This window comes from Sesamum indicum, linkage group LG4, assembly GCF_026168435.1.
Source record: "Sesamum indicum cultivar Baizhima isolate 11 linkage group LG4, ASM2616843v1, whole genome shotgun sequence".
Lineage (NCBI taxonomy): Eukaryota > Viridiplantae > Streptophyta > Magnoliopsida > Lamiales > Pedaliaceae > Sesamum > Sesamum indicum.
Genome location: NC_142660.1, coordinates 10,720,149 through 10,740,416, shown reverse-complemented (window position 1 = coordinate 10,740,416; position 20,268 = coordinate 10,720,149). Strand labels below are relative to the sequence as shown.

The following is a 20,268-nucleotide window of genomic DNA, read 5'->3' as shown; positions in this document are numbered from 1 at the left end:
CGTTTTGATTTATGAAAAATAATATATAAAAATATTGAAACTCTATTAGGAACAACTTTATATACATAGTAACTCGTTTTGAAACGATCTATAGCCGTTCCAAAGCTCTAATATAAAAAGCACACTTAGCAGAATTTTTTTCATTTTTCAAATTAATAAAATCTATATCCAGTTTTGTAGCGAGTCTGTTCGGATTATATAATATATGAACTCCGGTTTCATTAGAAAAAGAAAAGACCTACATACACAATTATAATATATAGATTTCATTTACAGTTAAGTATTATTACACATCTAAATATTTCACATATACTTAACCTTATATTTTAAGTGCATAAAATATATATTTTTTAGTCTTTTTCATTAGTATTTCATTTTATCATTAAACAAATATAATAAAAAAATTTAAATATACTTACGTATCTGGTGGTGCATAATTAACAGTTTTCCATTTTATAATTTTTTCGTTTTCCTGATTTTCTTAAAACCAAATGACATTTTGCATTGTGTGTACTTGGACCGACTGAGAAAATATAATTTTCCTTCTCTAATATATATAATTTAGGGATTATTCACTCTCCTCCTATGAGATTTAGTGTAATTATATTAAATTTCATGTGATTTAAAAAATTACATCTAACACCTACAAAATTTACTTCTATCTAATTAATAAGTTACTCGTTGGTCAAAATTCATTGAATTTGCTGATATTAACAAAAAGATTGAATAAAATTTATATTTATCCTCGATTGACTTAGTACTGACTTATTGTAGGTCAAAAATTTTTTTTTCGAACTAAACTATCCTTATAACGATAAAAATAAACCTCATCGCGTTCATTAACACATGAAGACAACACCATTCTAACTAAACTATCCTTATAATGATAAAAATAGACCTCGTTGAACTAAACCATTCTTTTTTGTAAAAATCAGTAAATTTAATGAATTTTAACTAATAAAGAGACTTATTTGTTAGACGAAAGCAAATATCAAAAGTATTAGATGTAATTTCCCAAATCACAAGAAATCTACGTATAATTATTCCTATAATTTATCAAAACCCTTTTTTGATGTGATGATGAGCAGGAGCATGTAAAGCAGCAGAGCAACAAAATTAAAACGAAGCGAAATCATTAGCGAGAAAGAGCGAGGCTTCTTTCAGTGGGCTATAGCGAAATGCAATAAAGTGGAATCTAAATCAAGAGCTGAGAGCGCTCGGGTTATGTACACAAAACTGAGCAGCAACTCACAAGCATATGAAACTATGGATGATTCATATGTTTCTTTGGGACATTCCCTCAGTCATTTCCTCTTTTTGTCATCGAGCTTCATAACCTCAACAGGCGCAGCGGGTATCCTGGTCCACCATTCTCTAACGCGTCTCATCCCTCTTTCACTGCTTTCCTTTCTCGCGGCCATGTTCCTTGTAAAAAACTCCAAAAATGCTAATAACAAAAGATATTTCAATGGCAAAAAGGTAATAGCCAGAGCCGTCAAAAACAATAACAGAGCCACCTTCCCTGTTGCCTGAAAATTAGAATATGAAATTTGTTATGCTAGATGTTGGCAACAGTGGTTCATAGTAAAATTCATAATAAGGGAACTCCTAATTATCAGCCTTGAGAACATAGTTTCGGAATCAAGCAGCACATAATGTGGAGAGTATATGAGAAATACCTGCGGAGGAACAGCAAATAGAAGTGCTCGTATTTTGAGAAGAATAATGTTGCCATTTCGGATGAGAGACTCAACTTGAGTTACAGCTTCTTGCAATGTTAACAGCTGCTCCACTGGATTCTTAGCAGGGGGTGGTACAATTTTGAAAGCTTCCAGTTGCCTCCTTTTCCAAGCATACCTGCGCCAGAGCATGACTAGTGCCAAAAATACGAAAATGGATGGTAAAATGTACTTGATCCAGTCCCTGAAAGTCATAATGTAACTTGTCAGATACTATGCAATTTTCAGTTTTAATACAAAATAGACTTATAATAAGATATAATCGGTAAAGACTAGGCAAATTAACAAACTTGTAAAAGTCATCATATGGTCAACGAAACAATGAAGTATGGCAGTCAATGGAATAAAAAAGAAAATCACTAAATTTCATTGCAATCATTTTGGATTGTAAAGCATCATTTCAATACTATATCCTACTTCAGAAACATAAACCTCATTTGAGACAGAGAAGAAGATACGTTTCTGCTGAATATTTACAGTATTTTCCCAAAATTGCAAGTACAAAGACCCAAGAAAGGAAATTTTATATTACATTACATCAATCCAACTTCAAAATAACAAGTTCGTTTGAGGAAGAAAAAGAATATAAACTTCAGATGTATATTATAGGATTTTGGTACCTTAGATCAATGATGCAAGTAGAAAAACCCATGAAAGGAAATTCAGACAAGGATTGCAATGTTGTATTACCAAAGAATATGCAGCCAAAGGGGCAACCTCCTTACCCGAATACTATTTCTTGTAACTTGTATAGCTCAGGTTTTTTAGGTAAAATACAAATACAACCAAGTTCGATACTCAACAACTGTTTCCCTCATTTATATTGACTCGTTTGATAGACTACATAAAAGATAGCAAAACAAATGGTTGAGATACAATGTAGAGCTACAATGCACATTTCTAAAGTTTTTTGTAGTAGCAGATACAGTTTAGATATGGAGTGGATGGGGTACAAGCTGGATATGTGCAGATATGCATTTGGAGTATCTGAAATGTAAAAATGTGGATATAGTATCAGGCAAAAATATGATCTCCAGTATACTTTGGAGAAGACGGATGCTTTTTGATATTATGTGAAAAAAAAAAAGTAGCAAAGTTGAGAATAAAAAGAGAACTCGCAGATTTCTGACATGTTTTCTCAAATTTTTCCAATTAAAATATGGTTTCAATTTGTTACTGGTTAAAAAATTGAAATGAGATTGTTTTCGTCAAACTAAGTCAATTACAGTATTATACTTCATCCGCATCATTGATGCTGCATTTCAAATTTATTACCTAATATATACACAAATATATATATATATATATTACCATAGTTGCACATATCTATTTTGACTTTTACTATATTGAAAACATTATATCTGGCTGTATGAAAACGAATTTGAATAAAATTAAACTATAAGCAATTTATCAGAACTAGAGCCGAGTATACCAAAATAAATAACAAAAAAGATGATGATCTTGATAATTCATTTGACCGTATAAGTTGGAAAAATTATTAATAACATTATCAATTAATCATTGACCACGAAAATTATGAATTACTAAAATTAATTAATTTCTACAAATTAAACTGAGATATTTTTGCACAATAATAATAAATTGAATAGCTTAAACTACAGATAATTATGACAAAATTAAAGGAGATTTAAAAGGTTAGCATTTGAAAATAAGTGACTGTTAAACCTAAACTTAATTAGACATTGAATACTTAAGGAAATAATCAAATGTAAGACAGTGAGGAGCAAATAACTTGTCCAACTCGTCAGCCACATAGGAAAGATTATAAAAATAACAAATTAATGGTGTTCCATTAGCTAGAGAACCTATGTCTCGCCAGGTGATTAAGCTTTAAATTCTATGTTTCAGTAGACATCAAAATTCTGTCAATGGGATGGCAAGCTCAGTTATGACTACAGGGGAACGTGGTTAAAAAACAAAACTAAACGGACATCTTAGCTTTGAAAATGAAAGCAGATCATTAATTTAAAGATTGGCATCACCCACTTCAATGCTAGAGATAGTTTGGCTCCTTCCAGAAAACCTGACCAGCTTGAGAAGCTATGTCGATTATGTCACCTCTACTCCCTAAATTTAATGATGAGGTTGCTGAGGAACAGAGAATGATTGCAAAAGAAAAGAATTATCTTTCCATACTTCAATCTCATGATGATGTGATGTAATACTCACACTACTGCATTATCATTGTTATATTTCATTAAAGTTGTCCGTTTCTTCTTCAATTGAGGTAAGGAAATTTAATACAACATAAGATGCCAACTTAACTTTCAGATACCAGTATAAAATATATTCAAATTGAGATACACACACACACATATATATATATGTAGCTAAACTTTCATGCAGAAAAATGGGAAGTTACATTATTGCAGCATAGAGCAAAGAAATAATAAAAAATTCATACCTAATTATCATATAGCTGAAGAATAACACAAACATCATTGATTTATAGGGATCATTCCATGAAGCCAAACGTTGCAAGCGGTTATATGTTTCAATCAGAGGAAAAAGCAACTCCTACAAATAAACAAGGAATAACTCATCAAGAAAAAAAGAAAGAACAAATAGCAGACTAGTCATCTTAAAGAATAATTAAAAATTTGGAAAATGTTACTCTGGATAACTAGAATGATAACCAGCTACTGTAGTTACTAGCAGATATTCCATCTAAACCCATGCAACAGAATCACAATGTAAAAACTTAATTTGCAGATTACATATGTAGGAACAAAGTCAAAATACGCATAAGCAGGTAGTAGAATACATAAAGGGCAATTTGGCAGAATCTTTACCGTCTTCTTGTCATTGGGGCAGCACATTTTACAGTCTGGTTTTCTGTGGCACAAACAACCCTAATTTCCTACTTTGCATGTCAGTACACCTCCAAAATTAAAAAGATTGTTCCGCCCACAAAAACCTAAGTCTAGTAATAGTCTGCCTGGAAATAAGTCTTCTCCCTAACCACTATTTTCAAGGGTAAAACAGAAAAGATAAAATCAAACTATCACTTTTTAAGTTCTCATCTAAAACAACCAATCAAGCCAAACAAGGACAATTATTTGTAGGTGAATATTATAAATTTGGAGAGTAATACATAATGGTGTAACAGGCAATAAATCATCCAAGAGTTGGTTGAGGGTTCCAAATAATGTCACAGTGCATCATTTTCATCCAAATCATTTAATCCCTATTTTGTTGGAGAACAGAAATCTTCACTATGATGCAGCTACATGCATGAAGAGAAAGACTTAGGAACACCCAAATGACAAAGCATATAACCAGGAAACCTTCATCACAGCTATGTTGGTATCAATCCCTTCCACTTTCACTTGATCAACAGTTGCTTGAGCAGCTTCAGCCATTCCAGTATCTTGTTTCAACTGCTTCAGCAGAGCTTCTAATGGATCTGATTCACCCACACAGACATCTCCGCCCTCATATGTAGCTTCACTATTCAATGCTGCCTCTTTGGATGAAACAATTTTGAGTGCAATAAGAGTCATATAGGCAGCTGGTCTATTCCCCTTAGGAGAGCTTACAACATCACGTTGTCCAGCACTGGAACTTATGAGTTTCAACCGATTTGATAGAGTTTCCATTATCATATCTCCCCCAGGAATACTCTCAGCCAAGTTAAAACACAACAGAGTTTTGTAATTGGATGATGAGACACTGAAGGCTTCTCTAACTGCACGGAATCGAAATATTCCAATAATTGCCCGAGCAATTGCTTCAGATTGCTGAGTTCCTCTCATATTATACTTCCTAGTGAACTTGTGAGCTCTGAGAATCTCTAGACAGATATCCAACCAGTAGTCCCTCCTTGAGCAACCTTTGAATTCAGGAAATTCCAAATAGACAGGCTCTGCTCTATACAAAGACTATAGTCAAGAGATAAATCACATTGTTTATCACAGAATTTCAAATTAGCAAGAGAACATACATGGATGTTGACTTGTACATCACAGCTTTATCAAATAGACGAGCGCCCAAGGGTCCAGTTAATTCAGGCTTTATAACTTGTTTCATTTCTGTTGCCAAATCATATCTTACAGCTTTATCATATAATCCCACGCCAGACTCGAAGTAAAGAGCATAGTTTGTCAATGTCAACCGCCCTAAAATGGTAAGACAAACAAAACTGAGTAGCAATATAAGAAATAGTGACAAGATGATAAACTTTATTCTGATTGAAAGTTGAAACTAGTCTTAAAAAAATGTTTACCAATTTGACCTACCCAATCAGCAGATTCAGCACCAGAAGGAGAAACTATACTATCCATACCTGGCCATGCGGACATTCCAGTATGCTGCAGAACCGGTTGGGTGGGAACTGTGCCATCTACATCTATAACAATTTCATCCTGAGCAAGTGAAAGATTGGCAATAACTTGTGGCCCCATTGCATTTTGCACAAATTTTATTATCCTACACGAGAAGTAGGTGGTCAACAATTATTACAAGTTCCAGCACATGTGCACCCCTTATCACCTTCAGTCCTGTCAAGAGCTAGCGACTAATCCATTGAAAACTCAAAGGACTGCATGTATCATATCGTAAATTTCAAAAAATATCCAACATCTCTGAGAGAATTTTATTGATGCTCTTGTGCTTAAGTTGAAGCAAATTACAAATTTTCAAGGCCATGTAAGAGAGGTTCTCTGCATGAGTGAGAGCAAAAGAAGAAACACCAACAAAGTTAATTACATGACTTTGATGCATCAAAATGAAAAGGTTGAGGAGAAAAGAACCATTAGATTCCTCTTTGCATAAATCGGATATAAGTTCAGAGGTAAGGGACTACCAACAACCACTTGCCATTTGCCTCAGACCAAGTTCCATAACAGAAATGATTTAAAGGATCAATGAGTTTACAGGAATTAACTAAAAGAAGTGATGCATACTTTTCAAGACTCCGTAGGTACTTGTCGTATATTAGAAAATGAAGTCGGTGACCTGAAGAACTTGTCAAAACGTCAAAAAGATTCTGAACTGTAGTTATATCAGCAATAACTGGACAGGCAGGAGCTATCCGAGCAAAGGCCTCTGGTCCAACAGTTTTCTTGTCATCAACCTTAAGTTTTCAAGAAGATAACTCACAGAAATAAATGAACTTTTGAAGTAAATGATTCTAGGACAGTAATATCATCTAGAGTCCATTATTGTCATATGTAAAATCAAAGGTGAACTTCAAATTATAAAACCACCTGAACAGCCATTTTTGTCGAATTGGAATAAAACAGTGACCAACCATCCTCACCCTCAATGTCCTGATTGCTGCAAGAAGCAGTTTCCTGCAATTGCGTAACATGATCAGCATAAAAACATGAAAGAGCAGTGCGAAAGCAGCAGAAATATGAGTCTCCACACCATCCTATATTGCAAGTTTAATTAGTACAACTATTAGCACATCGTGTCTTTTTCTCTTTGTTCATTCACCAGAACTAGGGAAATGTAAACTACATTTTTTAAAAGACTTGACTATAATTTCGAAGAGGAAAAAGAGGATCAGATCCATCTTACTTTATCTATCAGGTCACTATCAACGCCAGGGACCTCCCATGCAATCATCATGTCAAAAGTTAGACGGCGAAATTCCTTATCATTCAAATAATTAGGCCGAGTTATGGCAAGATGCAGTGCTTTAAACGAGCAGAATTCCAGAAAGTTCCTAGCATAGGACGGAGGTTGCTTAACATTATCAGGTAGCTCCTCATTAAATCGGTCCTGTAACTCATTGGTTGATATGCCGAGGATCCTACAAAAAGTTGATACACAGTTACATATCAACATTCAGAGGAGGAAGAATTTGTGCTTGTCGCAAAATACACCTTGTTCTACAAGCTGAACTTATGCTGAGCACCAAGAGTTTGGGGAGGTATCTTCAGAAGAACGACACATGACCATCTTATATCTTAGTTCTACGAAGTAATACGATCTTCAGAGAAACTATGGGGCTTTGCAACTAAGATTCGCACTCATATTTTTTTTCTAGAAAACAACAAAAAGTAAAACTCCAAACAATTGTATCCTCATCAAATATTATCAACATAAAGCATAATGTAGAAAAAAAATTCTTTTGCCAACATAACAGATGGTTTCACATGCTTTTTCATGCATAACCAAGCTTAATATAGTTATAATAACAGAATAAATATTATCATTGTATTTCTTCTCACGTGACATAGCTTGGTATAATTATAAGGTGATGTAGATATCAAGCAGATCTGGAAATTTTGGAATAACATCATCACACAACACCAAATAAATGCGCACTCGAGTCTAGCAAGGCAATTAGGATCAAACTTGTGCTTATACTCACTTGCCAATAGAAGAAGTGAAAAGTAAACAGATCTTTACATTTACAGAAGAAGGCAACAAGCAACCAAACAAGAAAACAAAACAGGAAGTTCCTAATGTTGCTAGGGACATGCTCTAACTCGCTAGCCTTCTTATTTCATTCAACTGAAGTCAGCTAACCATGCAAAATAGTTTCTCTATTATGATGTATGTACTGTACCTTGATATATTTTGAATACTGACAATTGCAAAGAGTTTCAGGGCTACATGCATGTCTTGACTGAAGAAAAAACACGGACACATACATAGAGATGATAGGTTACCAAATTTTAGCATATTATTCCTTGTGATTGCCTCCAGACATGGAATCCCAAAACCATTTTCCTCTTAACCACACTATACTCGACCTCTCACATAAAAAAAAAAAACTACGACAATCATATGGAGCTCTTATGCCTAAGATAATCCTAAACCACAAACCTGAAAAAGAATTAAAAGCAAATAATCCCACAAGAATGAAACTCAATTGAAAGGAACCCCAGAAGTTGAAATCAATTACTTGGAGCAGTGCGAGACTACAGAATTAGCGTGAGGAGAGAGGAAAGGAATGGGGAGATTCTCGTTCCCCGAGTGTTTGGAGTCGGCATCAGCGTCCCCTTGGACTTTAGTCTTCTTAGAAAAAATGGATTTCAACAACCACAAGTTGTCGTTTCTTGGCGCCGTTTCTGCGTCTTCGGTCTCCATTGATCGCTTCGATTTGATTTGAAAATCGTCGGAGAAAGCGAAAACCCAAATTACAGATGTTCTTTTCTCTTTGCCCAAACATATCAGCCTTTACATTAAACTAAACTAGTGATGGAAGCACCACGCAATCCGTGTGCATAATTCACATTTACGATTAAAAAAGGGGTAAATTCCATGTTCGCCCTCCGTGTTATACTCAAAATACAAAAATATATTTATTTTATTTTTGAAATATTTTGTTTTGTTTTTTAAGATAAAATAAGTAGCGGTGTCAATGGAGAGGATCTTATATGCATGAAAAACTCATCCTATCAAATAATACTCATACCCTACCCTACCCGCTCAAGACCCTCTAAATCCAATGTCGTTGTTTTGAACCCAAGATTTTGGGTCTGAGTAGGGTTTAAACCTAATTTTTTTTTTCTTTTTTCTTCATGATGTTGTTGGATAATATTTGATATTTTTATTTAAGATAAAATAGTTAAAAAAACTAAATATTAAATTAAATTTCTTTTTTTATTTTCTATTTTTACCATAATTTATCAATAAATTCAGAATTATTGTGATCAATTCACAAATAACACTTTTTTGATAATTTTTTAAAATAATATATCATTTATAATACCGTTTATAAAATAATCTAATGAAATTATTAAATCTACATATTTTATGGCAATTGAATCTAATATTATAAAATTTTAAAATTCAATTTTATCACTTCAAGCAAGCATTATTGCCAATCAAGATATTGAAAATATACCTAGCAAGGCTAGGATGATAAAATATTTATATAACTGATTATTTATTGATTAAAAAAATATACTTAGTTGAAGAATTACACGATAAATAATGTTATGATGTCTTAAATTTTTTAGATTTCTTCACTTGAATGTACATCAATTCAAAACTAATAATGTAATTGAATTGGGTAAAAGAAATATTTTTTGGGTTCAAATTGGATAATTAGATCCATGGGTACTGATGGGTAGAGACTCAACCAAAACACAATATATATTTTTCTAATAGGTCTGGGACTTAATAATATTTGTTGGGTCCATGTCTGAATCTAGGTATTAATCTATAGGCTTGGGTAGGGTATTTTTTGGGGAAAGGTAAATTTCATAAATAGAAAAAGGAGGTATAATACAACAGTGCTCGTATGATATGTTATCCCTCGACATGCCAAGGGATATGCCATACTCTATAAAGTGCACTAGAGCTAATAGAACTAGGAAGATTTTTGCCAAGAATCCGTAGTCTGACGTCCTCTATGATTAAGCTAGCTAGCTAGCTGGCGACCTCAAAGTGTGCTCGAACCGTCTCATGTTGCGTTCCCTCCAAATGTGGTAAACGTATGCCCCAAGTAGCGCACGGTATGCCATGTTAATAATGTGTTTGCCCCTCCACTTTCTTGAAGCCCATTTAATATTCATTCTCCACTATCTGTTAGGCCAGAGAAATTGAATAGTTCGTCTGATAATAGTCAAACAACGTCTACTATATTGACAATGAAAGAAAAAATGCGTGTGTTTCCAAGTTGTCCTCAGTACATAGGACGCATCCTCCTAAATGTGATAACCATTGCTTGTCCGTCGTAGCAAGCTTTTTCTGAATAGCGAGTCAGAGAATAAACATGTGCCGAGGAATTTTAAGAGGTCTAGAAAGTAGTGAATACCAGTCTATTTTTGGACTCGGGGGATCAAATAAGCGATAGAGGGCTTGTGTGGTGACAATATTGCCCGAGAACCGCCACAAAATTCGGTCATTACCTCCGTGAATGACAGGTAGTACCTGCAAGATCTCCAAACATTCGAAGTCAGTGATATAAGGTCATTGCTATTGACCCTCGTGAATGACAGCCCACAACTTGTTGGATTCCTGCAATCCCGTAACACTAGGTCCATGCAGAACTCTCTGAATAAGAGCGCCTAGATGGTGCCAAGGGTCCCTCCATAAATAAAAATCCCGCCCATCACCGATGCGGTAAACAACCTCCGATTGCAGCCATGCCCTTAACCGTATAAGTTTATTCCAACACCATGAGCCTCTATTTTAATCCATGGGCCTGGGTAGGGTAATACCCTACCCTTTGAAACTCCTAGAGAGAGAAAACATAGATAATAAGTATGTGTTAAAAATAATGTGTATATGTGGATTTGTTTTTTATGATTGATGCATATCAGATTTTTTACCACGCCATAATAGTCGAAAGATCCTTGAGAAAATCCCAAGATTATCATAGGACTAACTCTGCAAAAAAAGGTTAGCACTCCGATATTTAAGGTAGTAATGATTTATGAAAAAAAAATAAAAGAAAAAATTTGAATTAAAGTGAGAATAATGGTATAAAATGGTGATAAGGTGTATGTATTCGTGGAGCGTAAAATATAAGCTTAGAATAGCTCAAAAATCGAGGAAAAATAATGAGAGAGAGTGAGTTTTAGAATGAAGAATGATGTTACCAAATGACTGCACAAGATCTCTATTTATAGGCATGCATAGAGCAAAATACAAGGGTTGTTGTGGAGTGTTATACGCCGTTGGGAATCTCTTCGAGTTGGCTATCATCCACAATAAACCGTTTAGGATTTGGACTATATTTGATTGAGATACTTGTGTTGGTCTGAACCCTGCCATGTCTGTCTAAAATCTGGAAATTGGTTGTTTATGGATTTCCTAGCTCATTTGTTACCAATTTGCTCGGGACTACCTGGAGATATAATAGGATGATGTATACAAAGGTGTTGGCAAGTCATATGTCGTGTGCACCCAGGTGTATGATGACGTGTTCACTTGAAATGAGCCTACTTCTTCGGCCTGCCAGTTTAGTAAAGTAAGAGGTAGGCCTATGGGTATTTCCTTCCTCCTGACGAGCCTTGCCTTCTTGCTGATGGGCCGGCTAGGCTCTTGATTGGTTGGTCTGGTATGCTTAGTTTATGGGCTTTGCCTCCCTACTGGTGGGTTCGGTCTAATAATTTTACGGGGCATCATCGCTCCCCCACCTCTAGAAGTGCAGATCGTAGAGCTGGATTATTGGAGTAGGTGATTATCTTGCAAAAAAGAGAAAAAAGTTTTTCTGCTCATCAGCAAGATGAATCCCACTGAGCTTCTTGAGTCATGCTAGTTGGTTCCCTCCTCTTCTTGTGAGAACATGTTTTTTGAATTTCTGCACCCGCAAAACAGTCATAACTAGTAATGAATACAAGAAAAAAAAGAAGGAGAAGAGTCTTGTCTTTCGGAAATTCTTTGGAGATTGTGATATAGGCAGGAGAAAACTAGCTGGCCACCAAGTCCTGAGTTAGAAGGACTGTTCATGGTAAGGCATATATAAGGTATCTTTCCTTTTGCCATTATTTTACCACTTTCGTTATTTAAGGTAATCTCTTCCCCCTTTTTCCTTGTGTCTGAAACTAGGTCATCTTCTAATTCACAGGCTCCTAACTTCTCTCATGTTAGCACCTCACTATGTCCACCATTTCTAGGTAAGTCTTCTACCTTTCTTGAATTTTTAACCGTGTCTGAGGGGGGTGTGGATGAGCGTTATTGAGGATTTCCTGATTGATTTTGCAGCCCTTTCTGATACCTCTCATTCTGGCCTTCAAGGGGGCAAGGGAGAGGAAGAAGTGAGAGCGAATATATAGGGAAGATTCTAAGAGGCGGAAAAAGGAAGACATGGTAGTCGCATCTTTTTGTGGACTCATATAGGGTTTCTTGCTTCTCTTTGAAGGAAGAAGACCTTGGTGAGGTTTGTACACCTCATGACTTCTTGATTCAGGTCCCTACTCCTGCCAACCCCCCCACTTGCCTCTTGAGGGCTTTATGAGTTTCTACGTAGCCCAACTAGAGGTTAGGTTGTGATTTCCTGTTCCACCTTTCTTTGCCGAAGTTTTGACTTTGTTTAAAGTCCCGTTGAGTTACTTTATTCCCAAGGCTTTTAGTATATATGCTGGGTTTATATCTTAAAAAAGGAATTTAGGAGAAACCCCTTCAACTGCTTAATTCCATTCTTTTTTTTCATGCTGAAAAGGCAAGTCCAGGTTTATTTTACTTTACTTCTAGAGGAGATGCCCAATTTCTCCATTCTGATATTTCCATCAAGAATGCCATTACTTCTTCGTATCTACTCCTGCTCCATGGCGTTTCCCCACATTGTGGGTTCCTATTGCCCCAATCTCCTTAGTTACTCGACCCGTAATCATCCTGCTCCTTTCAAGCTTTTGTTAGAGTGCTAAATGCTTTTTAGTATGATCCTCGTTAGCTAGTCTATCCAGCCCTCCTTTTCCGTTATGGGTTGAGTCCTAAAGAGGTCATTATGGACATTGCTGCTGGTACAACTATTTGTATATTCTAATTTGTTTCTTTAAATGTTTTTCAGCTTGGATATATATGATAGTACTAACATACTTGTAACTCCTGCAGTTAATATGTTCAAAAAGTTACTGGAGGACAAGTCTCTAGACGAGGGAAAGATTCCTAGGACCGGTTCTTCATCTAAATGCTCCTCTATTGAAAGTCCTTCCACTCCAGCGAGTTCAACCTCAACTAGTGATCTTAAAGGAAAGAGCCAAGCAGAGCTTGTTCAACTCCTGCTAAGAAAGCTAAAGTCACCACCAGTTCCCTAGCTCCTCCAGCTCCTAGACCATCTACGAGCACTGGTACTCCCCGCCCGACTGATGTACAAATCAAAAGGGAGAAGCTTAGTTTCGATGAGGTTCTATCCTTGCTGAAAGAGGAACACCAGAGCAGCTGGGCAACTGATTTTATGAAGGGACTCCTTTATCCCCCTGGCAAAGTTTTCGAAAAGCTTTAGCTTTCGATCAAGCCATGAACTTGCTGGCTTCTCATATTAGTAAGGTAAGAAGAAAAAAAGAAAAAATAAATAAATTCAATATATTCTAGCATGTGGGTAAGGACCCTTAACCTATTTTGTAAGCTGCCCTACTGGTTGGGGACTTGTTTAGCTGGTTGGAACAAGGAGGGCCTACTGCAGAGAAAGCCCAGAAGAAGATGGAGAAGCTAGGAGGGAAGTGCAGGAAAAGGAACTCAAGCTGAAGCTAGCCTAACTTTTCTTAAGGGCAGAATATCAAGTCCACATGAACTCCTTTTGCAAGCGGTGCTTAAACTTCAAGATTATCCTTCTTTCGAGGATGGGAAGCAAAAATTGGAGGAACAGTGATCCATCCGGATAGCCGAATTCAAGAAATCCATGGAATTCCAACACCTTTTATCATATAGTGCTTAGAAGTATTATTATCATGGGTAATCAGACTTGTGCTTCCCAATTGGTAGATGTAGGCTACCCTTTGCTAATTGCTCCTACAGACTTCCTAGATATTCATGCAAGTTTGGCTGATGTTCCTGAGCTGGACGAAGAAATACGTTGCAAGTTGCTAGAGACCATGCTTCATGCTCCCCGAGAAGGTGAGGCTCCTGCAGACTGAGGAGATCAAATGGTGGAAGATGTTTTTCCCCTAAAAGTGATCCTTCCTACTGGCTATGATGAAACTGCTCCTCCTCCTGCTTATAAGTTAATTTGCTTTTTGCTAAAATGAACAATATTTTTTGTTACCCTTACCTCCTGTGTGAGGCTTTTGAAATGCTCTCTTGTGGGCTTTGAATGCTTATTTTGGGCACTTGATGCCCTCTGGATTCTACTCTCTCTCTTTTTTCCTGCTTCGTGGTTTATGCAGTTTTATGTCCTTTATTACTCCTATGTGTTGATATTTGGCTGAGGAGAGCTCAAATCTTATGTTTGTGTGAAAAGGGTTCCTGTAATGGTTAGATAATCTTAAGCGGAAAAAAGTAGATAGGATTCTCTACCTCCTGCTAGTTAATTGCAGAAGAAGTCTTATGCCCATTTACAGGGCAATACGAGTATGTGACGCATGTAAAATAAAGTTCTAGTGCAATGAACTAGTAAGTATGATCCTATAAAGAATACTGAGATACTTTGTCCATCTGTGTGTACATGTTCCAAGTGTTCCTGTTACATTAGGAAGAATGTTAGTACGAGAGGATATGTATTGCTATAAGGCAGACCACAATATCGTGCGGCTTATGGATCTACAGGCTACATTAGTAGTTGAATCGCTGGCATGTGTAGGTTAAAAATATGCCAGTAAGGGTGATAGATATAAGGCATGTACCAGTAAGACAACTTAAGTAAAACGCGCGCCAACAAGGCGACATAAGTATAGTGTGCGCCAATAAGGCGACTTAATTAAGGACAGGTGTTGGCTACTGCAATTAGCTTTATTTGAAATCTTATCCTACAAGCATCACAAGAACGAAGCAAGAAATATGTTTCTATTAAGAAAAGTATATTTGATTACACTAATAAGCATTTATGAATTGAGAAATTCAAGAGTAAACTTCCTGAGATTGCAAGCTATCTATGGTCAAGAAAGTTTTCTCTTCAATCTTGTATGCTCCAAACTTAATGATACGAACGATTTTATAAGGTCCTTCCCAGTTAGGTGCTAGTTTTCCCACTAGTCAAAGGGTGTCAGCTTGTTTGAGGACTAGGTCTCCCATTTGGAACTTCCTCTTTTTGACTCATTGATTGTAAGCAGTGACTATTCTCTGCTTGTATCTTTCTATACGAGCACATGTATCCTCTCGTACTTCATCTGTCAAGTTCAAGTTGGCTGAAAGCAAGTTGTAATTGTACTCGTGCTCGTAATGTTGGGTTTTGAAGGTTTCTAGCTCAGCTTTAGCAGGGATACAGCCTCTCACCTGTATATTAGTTTCAAGGGAGTTTTTCCCATAGTGTATCTAGGGTTAGTTCTATATGACCACCACACACCAGGTAACGCGTCTACCCACTGTCCACCTGCTTGCTCCAGTTTCATTTTAATTCCTTGTACCAGGATGTGGTTAATGACTTCAATTGTCCGTTGGCTTGAGGGCAGGCAATGGATGTGAAGTGTTGTTGGATGCCCAATTAAACACACTAATATTAGATTTTCCCACTTTGAAATTGACAACGATTGTCAGAAATAATAACACGAGGTAAACTATATCTGTAGATTATATTTTTCCAAAGGAATTTTATCACTTCGGTTTTTGCGATCCTGGCTAAAGGCTCTACTTCAACCTATTTTCTGAAGTAGTCTACAGCCATAAGAAGGAATTTATGTTGGCGCTATGCAGTTGGGAAGTGACCTGCTATGTCCATTCCCCTCTAAGAGAATGGGCAGGGTGTTGATATGGCTCTAAATGGTTTGGCTGGAACGTGAATTAGTGCGGCATGCTTTTGGCATTGTTCACATCTTTTGGCCCAATTTATCACGTCCTTCTTAAGGGTCGGCCAAAAATATCCGGCTCACAAGATTTTGTTGGCCAGAGCCATGCTGCCTATGTGAGCTCCACAAGCTCCTTCATGTATTTCCTGCATTATGCCCTTACATTCCTTTGTTGACAAACATCGGAGGTAAGAGCTGGAGAAACTGCGTTTATATAGGACACCATCTAATAGAGCAAATTTACCCGCGTTCCAACTCAGTCCTGCTGCCTCCCTTCATTAGCAGGAAACACTCCTTCTTTGAGGTAGTTTAAGAATGGTTTCCTCCAATCTGTAAGATAGTTATATCAGTTTTAAAAGTATTCCTAATAAGAGTTTTTACAGTAATAGTGTGAGTGCTATAGTCGACCAAAGAGCTGGCTAATAAGCTCATTTATCTCCTGGAGATATTCTTTCATCCATTTTTCCTTGACCTCATATCTACCTTCTACCTGATTTATCACTAACTGAGAGTCCGACTAGGTGATTAAGTTCCTAGCTCAGCGTTTAAGGCCATCCCGGTACCTACAATAAGAATTTGACATTCAGCCTCATTGTTCGAGGCTTTAAAGTTGAACCGCAAAGCATATTTCAGCTTTTCCCCATCCAGGCTAGTGAGCACTACCCTAACTGCACTACCGGCAAGGGTGAAAGAGCTATCTACGTGTAATAGCTAACTTCCTTCAATCTCCTTTATGAGTGTGGCTTCAATAACGAATTCATCTGGACAAGATGTCTGTGACACAATCACCTCTCGCACAGATACAAGATACAATCATCGTATGCACGTGACTGTCATGATTCCTCAAGTCTGAGGACTACTCCCATACTATCGGAGCCGAGTATTCGAGTACAAGCCTCCAAAGCTTCCATATGACGATCCCTGCGAGTCAATTCATTCAGTTGACCACCTTGTCAACTAACCTACTGAAATTGCATAGAGGTCCAACGTCTATCGCAGATGAAATGCGGTACTCATCCAATGAATGCAATACTCAATGCAAGTCTCAGTAGGACTCTCGATGCCCAGTCTCGAGGTCCTCGACTTGGAACGTTTCAAACCAACCCTCAAAAGTTAGTTTTATAACTGCCATCGAATGCACAACACAACTACATAGGTTATTAAATGGTCCGTGGGCAGCTGTTGTGACGTCAAACCAGCGCTTAACATAATTGGTGAGCACAACAGACACATGAACCCGAGACGAATACTTACCATATTCATCGGGACAATATTACTTAAATAAAGATTGCTTGAATGGTTCTCAAAACCTCCAATCTAATTAGCTTTTTGTTCACCTATTCCAACAATCTCCCACTTGACTTTAAAAAAAACTACTCATGTTTTTTAGACTAACCTGATCATGAGCAAACTGCGATACCATCTAGATTTTATGGGTTTACTTTAGTTTCTGCTAATGTTCTGCGGTCCAACCGCACGTTATATCTTCCTATCATCGCTCCAAGAAAATGATGGAGTCTAAGAATTTGTCTTGGACCTATGATGAGATTTCGGGCCTTTTGCCTGATGCTATAGCCTAGTTGTCATCCTCCAAAGTGAGCAATGGCGTGGCTATGCTAGGTATCACGCCCAACAATCGAGCGTAGTTTTTAGATGCTCGTCGGTGCACACTCGATATTTGATCATATATTTAAAAACAACATAAGCAACACAAGGCTTGTTGTACCTAACAGCATTCCCATGCTGCTTATAACAAAGTCGCAGGGATGTCAAACATCTAAGCTCCTCATTAGTCTACCACGACTGAATCTTGGATAGCTTATCCTTAGATAGGAATCCAATTCCTGTATGGAGAATTATATGAACAATGTTCACGTTTTTAGAGTTTCAGAACATCTTTCTATCATTCCAAATGATGAATATGTTTTTAACATCTAAAACACTAGGAACATAATTGAGCTCCTACTGACCTTCTGCCTTGTTCTTGACCGAGTCACGTACCTCATATATCTGTCAAAACAAGCACTCCAGATACAAGACGTTCAAACCTAGTTTGAACTTCACAGCGGATATTTTGGCTCCAAGATATTTATCTGGATTGATGTCTTATTAGAATAGGCCAATTGTATTAGCGATTTTGGGAACCATTCAGCAATCTTTTTTAATGTGATATAATCTTGATGAATGTAGTAAGTATTCATCTGTGGCACCATGTGTTTGTTCTACTTACTATTTACGCTAAACAGTGTTTTAACATCACAACAATTCCAACAGATCAATTGAATAACCCATGTAGTTGGGCTGTATATTGGATGAAAGCTATGAAACTAACTTTTGAGAATTGGTCTGAAATGTACCGAGTCGAGTACCTCGAGACTGGGCATCGAGAGTCTTATAGAGACTTGCGCTAAGTATTGCATTCATTGGATGAGTGTTGTGTTTCATCAGCGATAGACATGGGATGTGTATGCAATTTTAGTGAATTAGTTGACAAGGTTGTTAACTAATTGAACTGACTCGCGGAATCGTCATATGGAAGTCTTAGAGGCTTGGCCGATTTGACTTGAAACTCTGGTAATACAGAATTAATCATTGGACTTGAGGAATCATGGTAGTCGCATGCGTATGATGGCTATATCTTGGATCTGGCGAGAGATGACTGTGTCATCGATTTGGTTGTTATAAGTATTGTCCAGTGTAGTCGGAGTATGTAGTAAGGACGGTGGATTTCAAGATAGAATCCATCCCTGATCACTACATGATGGATATATCTCCTATGCGCTTTGAGATGGTTTAGACTCTTTAAGTCTATAGCCATAGCGATTGCTCGAATAGGAAATGATTTTCTTTGTCGATAAATAGAGTAAATACATTTCAAGTATTCAGCATAGTTGCCTGGTCCAGGATGGGGATCGACACCCAATTCCATGCCCTAGACTAAGGCCGGGCCATGGTCGACGGAAGGACCGTACCTGTATGGAACTAGAGAGCTTAAATGTTTACACCAATATTCACCTAGTCTCTAGTGTCATGGACCGTTGCTAGACGACCACTCATGGTAACGGGCGTTTTTGATTAATGGTTAGTTAGAAATAATTAATTAAATCAAATTAAATTAATTATTGTGTTGGACATAAGTCCAAGTCTAGTTGAGGGTGAACCTAAAGAGTCACACACAAATCACTATGAAAATTGGTGGAATTAATTTGAAATTAAACCGGAAATAAATAAATTAATTTAATTGAATTAAATTAATTCAAGGAGAATATATATAAACGATTGGATCATTTATTTTTAATAATCCATTTGATGGATGACTCAAGAATTAATTAATATTTTGGCTTAACACCTTTAAATTAATTGGATTGATTTGTTAAGTTTGGCTTAATTAATTGATTGGACCAATTAATTAGTATTTGGGCTTAAATTTATTTAATTGAATTAAATGAATCTTTAGACTTAGTTGGGCTAAAGTTAATTTAATTAATTATTATTCAATGAATTTTTGTTGGACTTGATTTAATTTGATTATATCAATTCCGGTGCATACTTGAAGTCTAAACCCATTTGAGGGAGGTTAGAGCAAGTTAAGAAGGAGTTGAAACTTTTCGCCATGATAAACACGATGGAGTGGTTATTTCATTATGGTTGAAGGTTATATGCATTTGTATGTATAGATTTTCTTGGAGGCAAACTTATTAGTTATTGAATTTTGAATTCAATTGTATGTAATATACAAAACTACACACATATTCAACAGACCTTATGACATAAGCAATGAAATTTGCCTCTCATTTCTCTCACAAAATATTCTCCTTTTGTTCTATATTGAATTTGTAATTTGGGTGTTTTATTTTGGTGTTTTGGAGATATAGAGAGAAAAATAGAGATAAATAAGTATGTGTTTGAGATAGATGATATGTTTGGATTTGTGTTTTGATATAATATAAATAGTTTAAAATAAGTAGTGTATATTTAATGTTGGGATTTGGGAGCCAAAGGTTATTGTTGATTGTCAAATAATGCCTTTTTTATATATTTATTAATATAAGTGTGTATGTATATAGTATTTTGTTTGTTAGTGAAATATAGTTTATATATTTATGTTAAGTAATTTTCTTTGTTAAGTTTTTTTTTTACATTTTAAATAATACTTACAAATTTAATGAGTAATTAAATGCACTGTTGTATTGTATCCAAAATGATTTTGTTACACTTTA

The 20,268-nt window shown here is 36.3% G+C and overlaps 1 protein-coding gene across 1 annotated transcript; it reads right to left on the bottom strand.

Annotated features, from left to right (window-relative positions):
- Nucleotides 1-1,116: 1,116 nt before the first annotated feature.
- Nucleotides 1,117-8,921, bottom strand: LOC105160173 (polygalacturonase inhibitor (DUF639)). Its single transcript, XM_011077441.2, has 10 exons — nt 8,620-8,921; nt 7,284-7,518; nt 6,968-7,054; nt 6,665-6,834; nt 6,046-6,188; nt 5,704-5,878; nt 5,048-5,630; nt 4,165-4,277; nt 1,680-1,923; nt 1,117-1,529 (listed from the first exon to the last, which is right to left on the bottom strand). The coding sequence occupies exons 1-10, from the start codon at nt 8,802-8,804 to the stop codon at nt 1,305-1,307; spliced, it is 2,160 nt and encodes a 719-aa protein (XP_011075743.1). The 5' UTR covers nt 8,805-8,921; the 3' UTR covers nt 1,117-1,304.
- Nucleotides 8,922-20,268: the final 11,347 nt, after the last annotated feature.

Bases quoted from the DNA above. Each gene is read 5' to 3' on its own strand.
- LOC105160173 (XM_011077441.2), bottom strand. From the start codon at position 8,804: ATGGAGACCGAAGACGCAGAAACGGCGCCAAGAAACGACAACTTGTGG. The intron at 7,519-8,619 runs GTAATTGATTTC...AACTTTTTGTAG, and splicing joins GTAGTCTCGCACTGCTCCAA to GATCCTCGGCATATCAACCA. The intron at 7,055-7,283 runs GTAAGATGGATC...ACGCAATTGCAG, and splicing joins ATAGTGACCTGATAGATAAA to GAAACTGCTTCTTGCAGCAA.